The sequence below is a fragment of the Hipposideros armiger genome, unplaced genomic scaffold (assembly GCF_001890085.2).
Source record: "Hipposideros armiger isolate ML-2016 unplaced genomic scaffold, ASM189008v1 scaffold_12, whole genome shotgun sequence".
NCBI lineage: Eukaryota > Metazoa > Chordata > Mammalia > Chiroptera > Hipposideridae > Hipposideros > Hipposideros armiger.
Window position 1 is genome coordinate 2,829,944 of NW_017731362.1, and position 14,048 is coordinate 2,843,991.

Below are 14,048 nucleotides of genomic sequence, written 5' to 3' on the forward strand. Positions count from 1 at the left end.
CACGCCGGGAAAACACGGGGAGCCTCGCGTAGGGGAAGGGGCCGGCGGATCAGCTCGCTCCTGCGCCGCGCAGCTTCGCCTGGGTGCGGCCCGCGCTCCGCACGCCCGCGGCCCGATGGGCGGGGACCGAGCCGGGGAGGACGCGGCAGCGCCGGGCGCGCGCGCGCAGCCCCACCCTCGGTGACGTTGGAGACGAGACGCGTCGCAGCGCAGTGCAAACTGGGAAGGGGGGATGAGCTGGGTGGCTTCCGTCGGGATAGCGAAGGCTGGTTCTTCCTGGGGTTCGTGGGAGATGGGCCTTTGGCGAGGAGGCTGGCGTTAGTGAAGCGCGCCTGGCGCCAAGGTGAGTGCGGGTCTGGGTCGTGGCCTTTGTTCCCCGGAACGCCGTCCGCAGTGAACCCCCTTTCCTTCCTCCAGCGGCTGGTCACCCGGGAGACAAGCCCTGACCACAGCGGAGGCAGGGAACGACCCCGAACACAGAATCGGCTTTTGGAATAAGGGCCCAACCTTGAGTCTTTCCGCTGCCCACTTTGGGTTGCCCAGCGAGTTGCGTGTGGAGTAAGGTTTTCCGGTCCTAGGTGGTGACCATTCCTTTCTGGACGCTCAGACCTGATTTGGACCTGCTACTTCTTGCGTCCGTTTCCTCATTTTATGCTAACGAGCTGCGATCCCAGGCCTTACTACAACCCCTCTGAGTGTTAACCAGTCCCTCCTCCGTCCCGGTCAAACTTGCTTTTAGTGATGCCCAAGTATGAGTATAAAGAACCTATAAGCTCATCAGACATAAAACTATGATTTCCCCAAATATAAGCCTTTTTTTTTTTCCTTAAAATTTGGCCTCTTTCCTAGAGTTGTAGGACAAGTAATTTCACCTCCACTCCACCTTGGAAATGATCAGAACCGTGAATCGCAATGTTACTCCTTTATACATAAAACGGCAGACCACACTTCTGGGTTTGTCTTACCTCCAGCTCGTTCTGTGACCTTGAAGCTAGTCACTTAATCACTAACAAAATATTTACCTGAACACAGAGGTGTTGCAGAACCTAAGGAATTTACTATTTGTTAAGAGCTCTGAGAATTTCAGATGAAAGCGATGCCGAACTAAAGGATGTTACTCTTTCTGAGTCTGCGAGTATCCTCAGTATTATATATATTTTGCTGCATCCATTAAAAATGTCAGTGATATTTGTTAAGGCTGTGTTCCTCTTTTAGGCTTGCTCTGTGGTTTGCTATGTAAGCAGATTTTGCACTTCAACAGATTCTGTTGAAGATTCATTGTTGAATGTATTTCATGATGGATTTAGTTTTTTATAATCCACAGTACTGAACCAGTTTATGTGAAAGGTGATGTTGGTTCTGCTGTGTCTTTATCATATTGATATGGCTGCCTTGAAATGTGTATTCCTTTTCTTGTGACAGTCTAGGTGCCTCATTAAAATTAGGTAGTAAAGACTTTATAATAATAAAAAAGAACAGCATGTCATTAATGACATAAATATTGTACTCTTTGAGAAAACAATGCATGAGAAAAACTGACAAAAATATTTTAAAGCTGTCTTTTTCGCTTTTAATTTTTTATATATTTACTTGAACTGTATTAATTATTATGGTCATTTGTTTATTAATGTGAACATAATGGGAAAGAACCAAAAAGGCTTTTGTAAAGGAACACAGTTGGAAAATAAATCCAGCACATCAGATTTTTTCCATAAAATTTCTCGCATATTTTATTATGAACGTTTATGCATGAAAATATACTTATTTTTGTAGAGATGGAAGTAAAAAGAGGTCCATTAAATATGAGTTCCTAATATTAGAAATAATTAAGAAAGAATGTTTTTAAATCTTGGTTATTGTTCCAGTTACCTGTTGCTGTATAACAACAAATCATTCCAACACAAATGGCTTAAAACTACAATGTATCATCCCTTAGGTTTCTCAGGGCTGCCTTGACTCAGCTGGTTGGTTCTCACTTAGGGTTTCGTGCACGTGTAGTCAGATAAACAGCGAGGGTTGGAGTCATCTGAAAGCTCAACTAGGCAGCACATCCAAGATGGCTCATTCACATGGATGGCAGTTGATGTTGGCTGGGAGTTCAGCTGGAGATGTCAGCTGGAGCGCCTGCATGTAGATAGACCCTTAGTGATGCTTGGGCTTCTCAAAGCATGGAGGCTGAGTTCCAAGAGCAAGTGTTTGAAGAGACAGGAAGTGGAAGCTGTCTCTTAAAGTCTCTTAAAGCCTAGACCCAGAAATTGGCACAGCATTACTTCCAAAATTCTCTATTGCCTCAGAGCCCTCCCCTAAACTTATGGTGGAGCTCTACCTTTTGAAGGAAAGAATGTCAAAGAATTTGTGGCTATTGTTAGCCTACCTTAATTTTGTTGACAAAGTTGTATTAGACTAATGTTTGGATTTAACAGTAGCAGAATAAGATACACTTCCAATTTCTTTAACCATAATCCTTTATATCTTCATGGCATATTACAATTTTCAGAGCATTTTTCTGTATATATTTTGTAATTTGATACATATGAAAACTTTATAAAGCAGGTGAATCATTCCCATTTTGCAGAGGAAAGTAAACTGAGGCATAGTGGCAGTGGTGGTGTTGGGAGGATTTAAGGAATTCGCTCAAAGTCATATGATAATAAATGGAAAATGAGACTAAGACCTACAGTACTTTCATAATATAAAATCTTTATTAGTAAATAATGAAATGTTATATGAAACTTATTTGGAATTCTACATTTATAACCATACTAATTCAAGTAAAACAGTACTCAGGTATAGTGAATAAAGTCACTGTTAAGATAGATAAACCTTGTCTTTTGAAACAGTTTCATTTTTCATAATACTAAATTCTCTGAAACATACCAATAATGAAATGAACCTGCATGTCTTTCTAATATAGTGAAATGAACTTACATCTCAATTACAAAATTTTAAAAATGAAAATGATTTCTCATAATTTTGGTACATTGGGAATTCTATGACTTTAGATGTTGATTTCAGATGGAAACTAATTGTCATTCTTATATTATTTTATTGCTTCTAGTAGCATGCTTGTATCTATTCATTGTGTCCATGGTTCTCTGTCTTCACTGCACATTAGAATTCACCTGAGAGCTCTATAAAAATATTGATGTGCAAGTCCCATCCTCAGAGATTCTGATTTAACTGTTTAGGAGTGGGTTCTGGGCATCAGCATATTTTAAAAGTTCTGTAGATGATTCCATTGCTCAGCTAGGATTGAGAACCGTATCTCTCTTTTTGGTACATACTAAATATGATCTGATTTCCTACGTTAAAAAAAAATTAAGGAGATAAACAGAGAGGAGATAGGAAATGGGTTAAGGTTATAAATATAGGTAGACACCTATTCTGGGAAACAGCTACCTTTCTGTTTTGTCTAAGAATAGTCCTTCTTAGTAAAACCAACAGATTTTGCCATGGTTTATTAGTGCCTGTTTTATGGTACTTTGCTTGGTATTACCATTGTATACTTATCTTTCATTTTAGGAGATAGAAACTTTCTTAGGAGGTATATTTTTTGTATCCCCTGTAGCTCCCAACACGGCACCTTGAATAGATGTAGGCATTCTAAATGTTTACCAAATTGAAGCCAGTTTATACACACTTTTCACAACGATGACTATTTATTTTACTTTTTACATTTTTTTTATTTATTTTTTATTTTTTTTAAAGATTTTTATTGGGGAATTGGGGAGATTGGAACAGTGCTGGGGAATTGGGGAAGGGGAACAGATAAGTTGCTGTCGTTTTGTTCTTCGTTCTAGTTGTGGAGGACATTGTTTCACTGGCCCAAGTTGGCATCATCATTGCGCTCTTCTCGGGTGAGGCACATCAGTCGCCGGCTTCTGGACGGCCGCTCACGCTGGCTGGTGGCTACACACGGTAGCCCATGGCAACCCACTGCCACAGGGGCTGCAGCCTACGCCGTCGCCGGCGACTCACGGCAGCCCAGCTCCAGGTTGAGCTGTTGTTCAGCATCTTAGCTGTGGAGGGCAGTGTCACTGGCCCTCATATGTGGGATCCGAACCGGGGCCCTCTGGCGTCCCAAGCCAGTTCTTAACCATCACGCCACTCGGCCGGCCCTTTTTTTTTTTTTTTAAAAAGCATTTTAAGAACTATCTAACAGTTCTTTGGAATTCTCATGATATTGCACTTGCCATTTTTCCTTCCTTCTATGTTTCTTTTCTCCTTTAGGAAACCTCTCCTCCTCACAAATTCTGAGCTCTTTAGTATCTTGTCAGTTGTTAGAGTAACGAGATCTCATTTCCTTGGTGATTCTAGTCCATGATTTTAGTTACTAGTATAAATGATGTCCGTGGGGTTTTCTTGTTTTTGTTTTTTTAAGATTTTATTGGGGAATTGGGGAAGGGAACAGTGTTGAGGAATTGGGGAAGGGGAGCATTTTGTTTTTCCAGGACCCATCAGCTCTAAGTCAAGTTGTTGTCCTTCAATCTTAATTGTGAAGGGTGCAAGCTCAGCTCCAAGGCCAGTCAACACTTTCAGTCTAGTTGCTGGGCAGGGCGAGGGGAGGGGGCGGGTGCAGCTCACTATCTCATGTGGGAGTCAAACCAGCAACCTTGTTGTTAGGAACACATACTCTCACCAGCTGAGCCATCCTGCCACCCGTTGGCAGCTCAGCTCGGGCGCAGCTCACTGGCCCATGTGGGAATCAAACCAGCGACCCTGTTGCTCAGAGCTTGTGCTCTTAACCAACTGCACCACCCGGCTGGCTGGCCCTGATGTCTGTGTTTTAAAAACTATTATAAAAGTTTAAAAATAAACATAAAAGTGAAGAAAATGGGATTATTTTAAATCATATGCTAGATAACATCACTTCAGTGTCAATACTTTATCTCCTAAAACAATAGGGATTATCAAAATTAATATTAATGTCTTAATAGTTGATTTAATATCTGCCTGTCTCTCTGTAGACCTCTTTAATTACATATTTATATCTCCATCAAGGCATCTTTCTTAAGATCGTTGTTCTTTTACATTACTCAACATATTCAAAATTTCCTGTAACTTGATGGTTCTTAATTGGGGTAATTTTGCTCCTCCAACGGACGTTTGGCAATGTCTGGAGACATTTTTGGTTGTCACAACTAGAGAGGGGGATGGATACTACTAGCGTCTAGTGAGTGAGAGGCCAGGGATGCTGCTAAACATCTTGTAATTAGTACACAGGGCAGCCTCCCAACAAAAAAGTTTTATCCAGTCCAAATGCTGCTGGAAACTGATTAGTTTTTAAACTATTGTACTGTATTCACTTTTTGTTAACAGTGCTACCATTCTTCACCATTTCTCGGGGGTGGGGGAGAGAAGAAATGTACACAAGAAAAAATATTCCGTTTCAGTTAATCTGTTATCAAAGCATGTTTCTTCTTTTTTGTGGTTTTTTTTTCCAGTGGCCTTCTAGTTATTCTTTTCTAAAGTATCATTCTCTTCTTTCTGTTTCCTTCAAATCCATCTTGTATGTCCCGACTTTGATCTGCCTGAAGATACCATTTTTCCCTTCAAGAACTGGCTTCTTATTACCTGCTGAATTAAATATAAACAATTCTGGATGGCTTCAAAAGTCCTTCATAGTGTGACTATCTCCTTATATAATTTCTTGTTAGCCAACAGTTATTAAGTGTTGATGGTAAGGACTCCTGAGATAGATGCTAGGGATCTAGCTCGTCAGAGTAGTGACATGTAAAGACGTGTCATTGTAATCCCTTGATAGAACTGATTATTTCCCAATAATCCCTATAGTATGCCTTATTTTTCTCATTGCCCTCCCGTACCAATTCCACATTTTGTGTCTGTTTGTGTTGGTTTTTTCTTCTGGAACACCCTCCTTATTCACTGTATTCATAGCTATATCTTTTCCTTAGGACCGGTTTCTGTCTATCTTATCACATCATCATGAGTACTGCCTGCTTATGAGGTGTGAGCATCTTAAAGCCTAGTCATATTTATCATTTGGTCCAAATACTGTTCTAAAGGAACGATACTAATAACAAGTACTATAGCATTTGGACCAAGAAATGAACTCTAGAACTGGGACAGTCAAAGATGGAAGAGGTCGGGAGTGGCCAGTTAGCTCAAGGGATTAGCGCGCAGGCTCATAATAGCAAGGCTGCCAGTTCGATTCCCACATGGGCCAAGGAGCTGCGCTCTCCACAACAAGATTGAAACAACTACTGACTTGGAGCTGATGGGTCCTGGAGAAAAACACTGTTCCCCAATAAAATTTATTTTAAAAAGATGGAAGAGGTGGAACTTCAGTTGGTCCTTGAAGGAAGCAGGACCAGCACAAAAGAGGAGAGTGCACTCTGGGCTGGAAGAAACTTTTATTTCCTCCAAGCTACACCAAATTTTCCTATTTTTTTTTCACTTCTCAGGTACTGGAATCACATATGAATATATAGTGTAACAATTAATTGTTGGCTTATTATTTAATGAGCGTACGTTTGGTCTTGGTAACTAGGCTAAAACATATGTCAGAAGCCCTATGCTCTTCTTTTCATCCCTGAGAGCAGTGTTACTTAAAGTAGCCAGTCTCTGTTACAGGCTTGCAGCTTGTATTAGAATATAATCAGTGTACTGCTGTCTTCATAGAGAAAGTCTTGTTACTATTAAAAGTTCAGTGTGCTTAGTTGATTTACATTCTGTCATAAACTTGTATTTTATCATAGAATGGTAACAAACAGTTCCCCAATCTGTGCTGGTCTGTGGACCATATTTGGAGGACTTTTCCAATTTTTCATTGTAACCTGTAGTAGTGAGAAATACATTTTACATTTCAACCCAGTGTTCTGGATAAGCATACATACGTACATGTAACCAAAACTAAAGCTTCATGAAACAATATTTAACCTTACTATGTGTGGCATGCTCTGATATTTTCAGTTTAATTTTTTTCAAGATGATGTGACCTTCTAAATGGCTTTTTAAAACGCTGCTCTCAAGTATTTAGCACAGTGCCACATACATAGTAGATGCTCAGAAAATACCAGAAGTTTTAACAGTGATTATTTCTTTTCTTTTTTTTTTTTTTTAAGATTTTATTGGGGAATCAGGGAAGGGAATAGACAAGTTGCTGTCCTTTTGTTCTTCGGTCTAGTTGTGGAGGACGTTGCTTCACTGGCCCATGTTGGTATTATCATTGCGCTCTTCCTGGCTGAGGCAGTTGCTCGCCGGCCTTTAGACAGCCACGCACGGCGACTCAAGAAAGCTCACGCTAGCTGCTGGCCAGCCCCACTGCAGGCGACTCAAGAAAGCTCACGCTAGCTGCTGGCCAGCCCCACTGCAGCCTACACCGTCGCCGGCGACTCATGGCAGCCCAGCTCCTGGTCAAGCTGTTGTTCACCATCTTGGCTGTAGAGAGCACAGCGTCACTGGCCCTAATGTGGGATCCAAACTGGGGCCCTGCTGCTCAGAGCTGGCGTCCCAAGCCAACTCTTAACCAACGTGCCACTCAGCCGGCCCCTTAACAGTGATTATTTCTTGAAAGGGTTGATCCCTCTTCAACCTTTAGGATTGCTTTAAAACAGATTATTTTATCAATATGTACTTGTCTGTGGCATTTTAACTAGAATGAGTATAGAATGGATTATATGAAATTTAAGATGGAGGATATAATGAATACTGTTATTGTCTGAATAGCAGAGGTGAAGCGAGAAGGTGGGTGGCCAACGGAAGACAAATTTTGCCTTTCTTTCAACGTTGCCAACAACCTGGGCAGTGGCTGTGAAGCCCTAGGTAAGATATTGGGACCAGTTTGAATGACCGCAGACCTTAGTCTTCACTCTGTGATTCAAGTCATCTAATCTCTACTTTTTCCCTGTGGAAGGATCAGAAGGATGTCGAAAAAAGAAGAGTATATATAGGCCTCCCATTTTCTCCCCATTTGTTAACTCATTTTCAGTATTGTCTGGATTTCACTTTTGGAGCATTGCTGTTTGACTAAAGCTGGAGTTCTTAATCTTTATCAGGTTTATAGATCTTGAAGAAAATTTATTTTTGTTTTAGAGGAACGTTAATTTTTGATATGTATACTTAGTTTACTTCCAGTCCTTTTTGAAGCATAACACAGTTTTAATGGGGTATATGTTATATTTTGTTTGTTCTAGCTTGTTGTAACATCAGTAAACTGCTGCTGCTCTTTTCCTTCTTTTTACTATTGCAGCCAAAATAAGGAAACTGAATTCATTCAATCATTCTGGCCTTAATTTATTATCTGTCAGTCTATTTTGAAACTTCTTTAGTGGCATAATGCAGCAGAATGACTTTTCAAAAATTTAACACATTAAATGTCATATAAATTTAAGTCAAATAGTCTTCTTTGCTTTGTCACTTAATTATGAAAAAATACCCTTTACCTTGTGCTTTGACTTCTGCATAAGTGTATGTGATTGCAGTCGCTGATATAGCAATTAAGGCAATGCTGTAAGTATTTTTAACACCAGGCATCTTATTTGACAGTATAACTTACATAATTTTGTGAAGGAAAATGGAAACTGTGGTCCTTTGACATTATCGGAGAAAGTTGTTGCTTATTTCAGCTGTTCTCAAAAATCAAATAAGGACAGAAAAGGTAACTTCTAAAAGAAAGCACAATCTTCCTCCTAGAAACCCTCACTAAAAACTTGGATGTCATCATAATCTTAACCCTGTACTTGACCTCCACATGTCTAATCATTTGCCAAGTTCTATCGTTCTGCCTTTGCAGTGTCTCTTGTATCTGCCTCCTTCATTCCATCTCTGCTGCCCTAGTTCTGACCTCCTCATCTTTCCTTAGGATCATTCTGATAGGTAACTAGTATCTTTCTTATCTCCAGTCTTTTAAAGCCTTTTGTCCTGTCAGTTTGGATAATAGTACTTCCTTCTTAGAACTCTGTTGTGGCTCTCTGTTACTTCTTAATTTTTTAATTTTTCAGTTACATTTGGCAGTCAATGTTATATTAGTTTCAGGTGTACAGGATAGTGGTTAGACATTTATGTAACTCACGAAGTGACACCCCCCCCCCTCCCAGGGGGGGGCTCTCTGTTACTTTTAGAAGACAAAAGAATAAATGCTTTATTGTGAAATGCAAGGTCTTCCATTATCTGTTCCTAGTCTGTTTTTTCCAGTTTTAGTGTCTAGTAGATCCTTGTTCATTCTCTGTACTGGCTAGTCCCTAAAGATGTTCTTTACTTTCTTGACTTTTTCCTCATGCTGTCTCTCATCTCTGTTAAAAGCTTTCTCCCAGCAAAACTCGCATAAATGCTCTCTTCCATGGTGTTTCCCCAGATCCCTCTAGTCATACTTAATCTTCCTTCTTAATGTTTCTTATTGTAAATTATTTGTAATTCTTGTTTGATACATTATGTTGTATTACCACTGCTTTCAACTTTCTTCTTTCACATTAGTTTTTTAAACTTTGTGAGGAAGCGAAGCACATCTAATATTTGAGTTCCTAGAAGCACAGTGTCTTCCATACAGCAGAATATCTGTGAAAGTTTGAATTGAATTTAGCTTTGAAATAGCTAATGATTTATTATTTTAAGTTGCCCAGGAGGCATATGTAGTTTTTATGTTCTTTGTCTTTTAAAGATCCAAGCTTCAAAGGTAATCACGAGAAACAGGTTCAACTGAGAACAAACATTCTAGACCTTCATTATAGAGGGTTCAAATCAATAACTTTCTTTTCTCAGCCTAGAAACTTAATTGTCATGAATCAACAAAATAGTCTCTACCTGGCTTTTTGAACACACATTCTGTGGTTAGACCAGCAGTACTTATGACCAGATAGAGGATAGAATTGGAAAGCAGATCCTATGAGATGGACACGTGGTTACTCTGCATAACTCTGGCTTTAGTCCTTATCTTAGTACAGTTAGGAGTGTCACCAATAAAAAAATGATTGGGCTTTTTGGGAATTACATTTCAAGAGCTTCCTTACATCAGGAGAGCAATTGTTGGCCTTCTGTGGTTGAGTAAGCTTAAGATCCTAGCTGCGCTTGTTGGGGGCAGAAAAGTCAGGGTAACTTATTATTGTTATTTTATTGTCTTCTGGCCCTCATTAATAGCCCAAGGTCCAATGTCCCCTGCCCTCTGCCACAGTGATGTCTGTTGTGGTGTCACTGAAGTCTCAGATTTACTTAATCACCTTCCCGAAAAGTTAGTTTCTTGACTTTAGTTTCTCTTAATCAAAAGTATTAGTCCTCAACTGCTGCTTCTTACGTTTCAGTAGAAATCATGTTTCTGGAACACCACTCTATTCCATCATTCTCTTTTTTATTGCCAATTTTTTAAATTATCTGCAATCTACTTCCATTTCTTTATTTCTTAATGCTCATGCTCTTCTACTCACACCACTGGCAGCTGTATGGCAGCTGTACTTCACAAGGTTATATATGTATCAGGCTCTTCCAATATTCCAAATCTGTTTTTTTTAATCGCTATTTAAAAACATATATTTTGTGTTTGCTTGTTTCACCCTTAATTTCCTAACTTTTACATCTATCTGGGTATTCTTTTCATATTAATATACAATTGCATATTTTTATTCATACTTGCATTGTTATATAATTGCTTTCTTTAAAAATTTTTTATGAAATATGTTTACTACATTATATATATTCTTTTATATGCTATAAAGCATGATTATAAAATTATCCCCTGCCTTTCCTGATACCACTGACACTCCTTGTGTGTGCCTCCCTGAGAACATCCTTTGCCCCACCACCACCACCAAAAACAGAATTTTATGTTTAACATTTCCTGTTTTTCTTTATAGGCTTACCTCATTTGTATCCGTAAGCTATATATTACTCAATGTAATTTGTTTGTAAACTTTATACAAATGGTGTTATGTTTCATGTATTCCTGCTTTTTCACTTAATGTTGTGGGGTTAAGCAGCAGGTGAGGTGGTGGGTGTGGGAGGGTAAGGTATGTTCTTTGTCTAAACTGTTTATCCTGGATGTAAAGACCATGTCTTATATACCCTTCGTACCTTTAACACGTAGATAATGTTTTTTGCAACATAAGCTACTCAAATGATGCTGTTGTCTCTCTAAGTATAAGGAAATTCAAGGGATTCCTATATACTCTTTCCTTAATAGATGCTCTTAGCTGTTTTGGTGATGAATTGTCGATGAATTAGATACCTAACTAGAGGGGCATACTTAACGTTACTTGATCTATTTGGAAATGATGGGTGGCCCACAGGCTTTCTCCCCTGTCGCTGTAGCTTTAGATACAGAACGCAGAATGGAGCTTTCAGAAAGTGTAGAGAATGTTTATAAATGAGCTCATTGTTTTTATTTTTATTTTTTTAAGATTTTATTGGGGAATTCGGGGAGGGGAACAGACAAATTGCTGTCCTTTTGTTCTTCAGTCTAGTAGTGGAGGACATCCCTTCACTGGCCCATGTTGGTATTATCATTGCGCTCTTCCCAGGTGAGGCAGATTGGTCCCCGGCCACTGGACGGCCGCTTATGGCAGCTCTTGGGAGCTCACACTGGCTGCTGGCCACTCACGCTGTCTGCCAGCCACTCACGGTAGCTTTACAGCAGCCCACTGCAGCTTCACTGCAGCCTATGCCATCGCAGGCGACTCACAGTAGCCCAGCTCCAGGTCGAGCTGTTGTTCACCATCTTAGCTGTAGAGGGTGCAGCATCACTGGCCCTCACGTGGGATCTGAACCGGGGCCCTGCTGCTCAGAGCTGGCGTCCCAAGCCAGCTCCCAACCAACAAGCCACTTGGCCAACTGGAGCTCATTATTTTTAAATGCATAGATCTGAAGCTACTAATTAAAATGTTTGGTTAAATATATGTTTATAGATATACGGACCAGGTATAAATGGGAAAAAAATAAAATTATAAAAATGTCACTTTCAGACGAAAAAGACAACTAGGTTTAGTAACTGAGACAATAGATTAATGGCACAGGGCTACAAGGGATGCATATCAAGAAATCACAAAGCATTTAGTATTTACTACAAAATGTGACTAGAATCAAAGCAGATGGGGTGCTTTTGGCGATTCACATAGGTCAACAGAACCCTTTTCCCCCTAAAGCTGTACTCAGTGTTTCAGAATTAGTAGAATTAGATGTTCATTAATGACCATTCAACTAATAATAGTGAACTGATAGGAAATAAGTGATAGAAATAATCTCTTAAATGTATTAAAGTGGCTATTTATTCAAATTGTAATTAGTTCTTTGGAGCCAGAGACCTTGTATATTTTAATTGGACTCTTGAAGTTTTCATTTGGTGACACTTATGATCTTGCCAAGACTCCCCATTTGGTGTGCTCCCGTGCTCTCCCCCATATACACGCATCCCTGCACATGTATATGTGTACACACACACACACACACACACACCTTAATTGGTACACACATGCTTAGCCTTTCTTGCTCTTGTTTTCATTTTGTTTACTATAATACTTCCTCCATCTGGTAAAATCAGAATTTACCAGATGAGATGAGGAGACAATGTCATGAAACATCAAAGACCTTTACAGAGGAAACCAAAGTATTTGGGTGTATTCTGCCAAAAACATGTTCATATGTCCCCAACTCCATTTAAAATGGCCTGTCTTACCTGCCCCGCCCCCACTTGTTTCCTTTTATACACTGGTATCATTGAGGAAAAAGAGAAATATTTCTAAATGAAACTGCCTTCTATTTGTTATCGATATACATTAATGCAGATTTAACAGGAAAAAATATAAAAGCTCTTATTATTCTGTTAGTTTCCTTTGACAAGAAAGATTCCTAATACTTAAGGCAAAATGACACAAATAGTAATTCATTTAGTTAATGAAAATTTGAAAAGAAATTTAAATTATTTATTGATATCTTGTGCTCCCAAATAGCTAGTCAAGATAATTTACTCTGTTAGCAAAGGATATAGTTTAGGAGTTTTATTTTTTTAACTGCTCACTTGTTTTATTGTTAATGAGGAAAACTACTGGAATTATTTGTGTTCATTTTGTTTCAGAAAGGAACTACTTTTAATGAAGTACACCATCCATTGTGAAAGTGGAAAAGTGAAGATTATTCATCATGCCTGCTGTGGCTTCAGTTCCTAAAGAACTCTACCTCGGTTCTTCACTAAAAGACCTCAATAAGAAAACAGAAGTTAAACTAGAGAAAATAAGCACTAAGAAGTATGCATCCATTGCTAGTTTAACTGAGTCATATATTAAGTTTTAGTTCATTTCCATATTATTAAATGAGTTGGGTGAATAGTCAATTTAAAGTATCTGAACAACGGCATCGTCTCACAAATAAAGTCAAGACCCCCCTTAGAGAAGTTCTTAATTTTATCTTGGCAGAATATATATATATATATTCTGCTAATATGCATATTATCTGTTTTCTGACAATATACCAGATCATAAGTTTAAGAGTAAAAATTACAAGGGTTCTACAAAACTCATTCAGCCACAGTTAATGTCTTTTCATAAAAAGTATAAAATTACTTCTATTTAAAGGTTATTTTTATCCTTGTGTATTTCACATATAAGACATGGTTTTAGCATACATAGTCTTTCTTTGATTAAAAAAGGAGAGAGATGTATTTTTATCCAGTATTCAGCAAAGTATTAATTTGTGGCAATTTGACATGGACTTTGTACCTAATGATTTATTTTATGTATTATAGAGTTGGAAGTAAGAGTTTCAGAAAGAAAGGTGGGACTACCCAACCATATGCTCCAGACTTGGGACAGGCAGATTTTAGAAATCAGGGGGAAGATAGGTGTTCCATGCCTGGAGATAACTGGGAGACTCTTAAAAAAATGGTATGATTCCAAATGAACCTGTGATGAGGCATCTAAAGAAAGTTACGATTACACACAGACATCCTTATAAGTTATTTTTTAAAGGAAATAAACAAGATGGGAAGTAAACAAAACATTAAGGTTAAGGATGAAAGGAAAATAGCAGGAACTTTAAAGAAAGTTAAGAAAGAAAAATCCCAGAATGAACTAATATTCCTAAACATTACAAAGATCAAAATGGGCTTT

At 38.9% G+C, this 14,048-nt stretch overlaps 1 protein-coding gene across 2 annotated transcripts in view; it reads left to right on the forward strand.

The window, feature by feature from the left end:
* The first annotated feature begins 207 nt into the window (after window positions 1-207).
* The window catches only part of USP8 (ubiquitin specific peptidase 8), a 51,387-nt gene continuing 37,546 nt past the window's right edge, over window positions 208-14,048 (forward strand). The window contains exons 1-2 of one of the 2 annotated variants that reach the window (XM_019664789.1): window positions 208-343; window positions 13,019-13,187. In XM_019664789.1, coding sequence (XP_019520334.1) covers window positions 13,084-13,187 — 104 coding nt within the window. In that variant the 5' untranslated portion in view covers window positions 208-343; window positions 13,019-13,083. The remainder of the gene's footprint in view (window positions 344-13,018; window positions 13,188-14,048) is intronic. The other variant, XM_019664798.1, reaches the window with a different exon arrangement.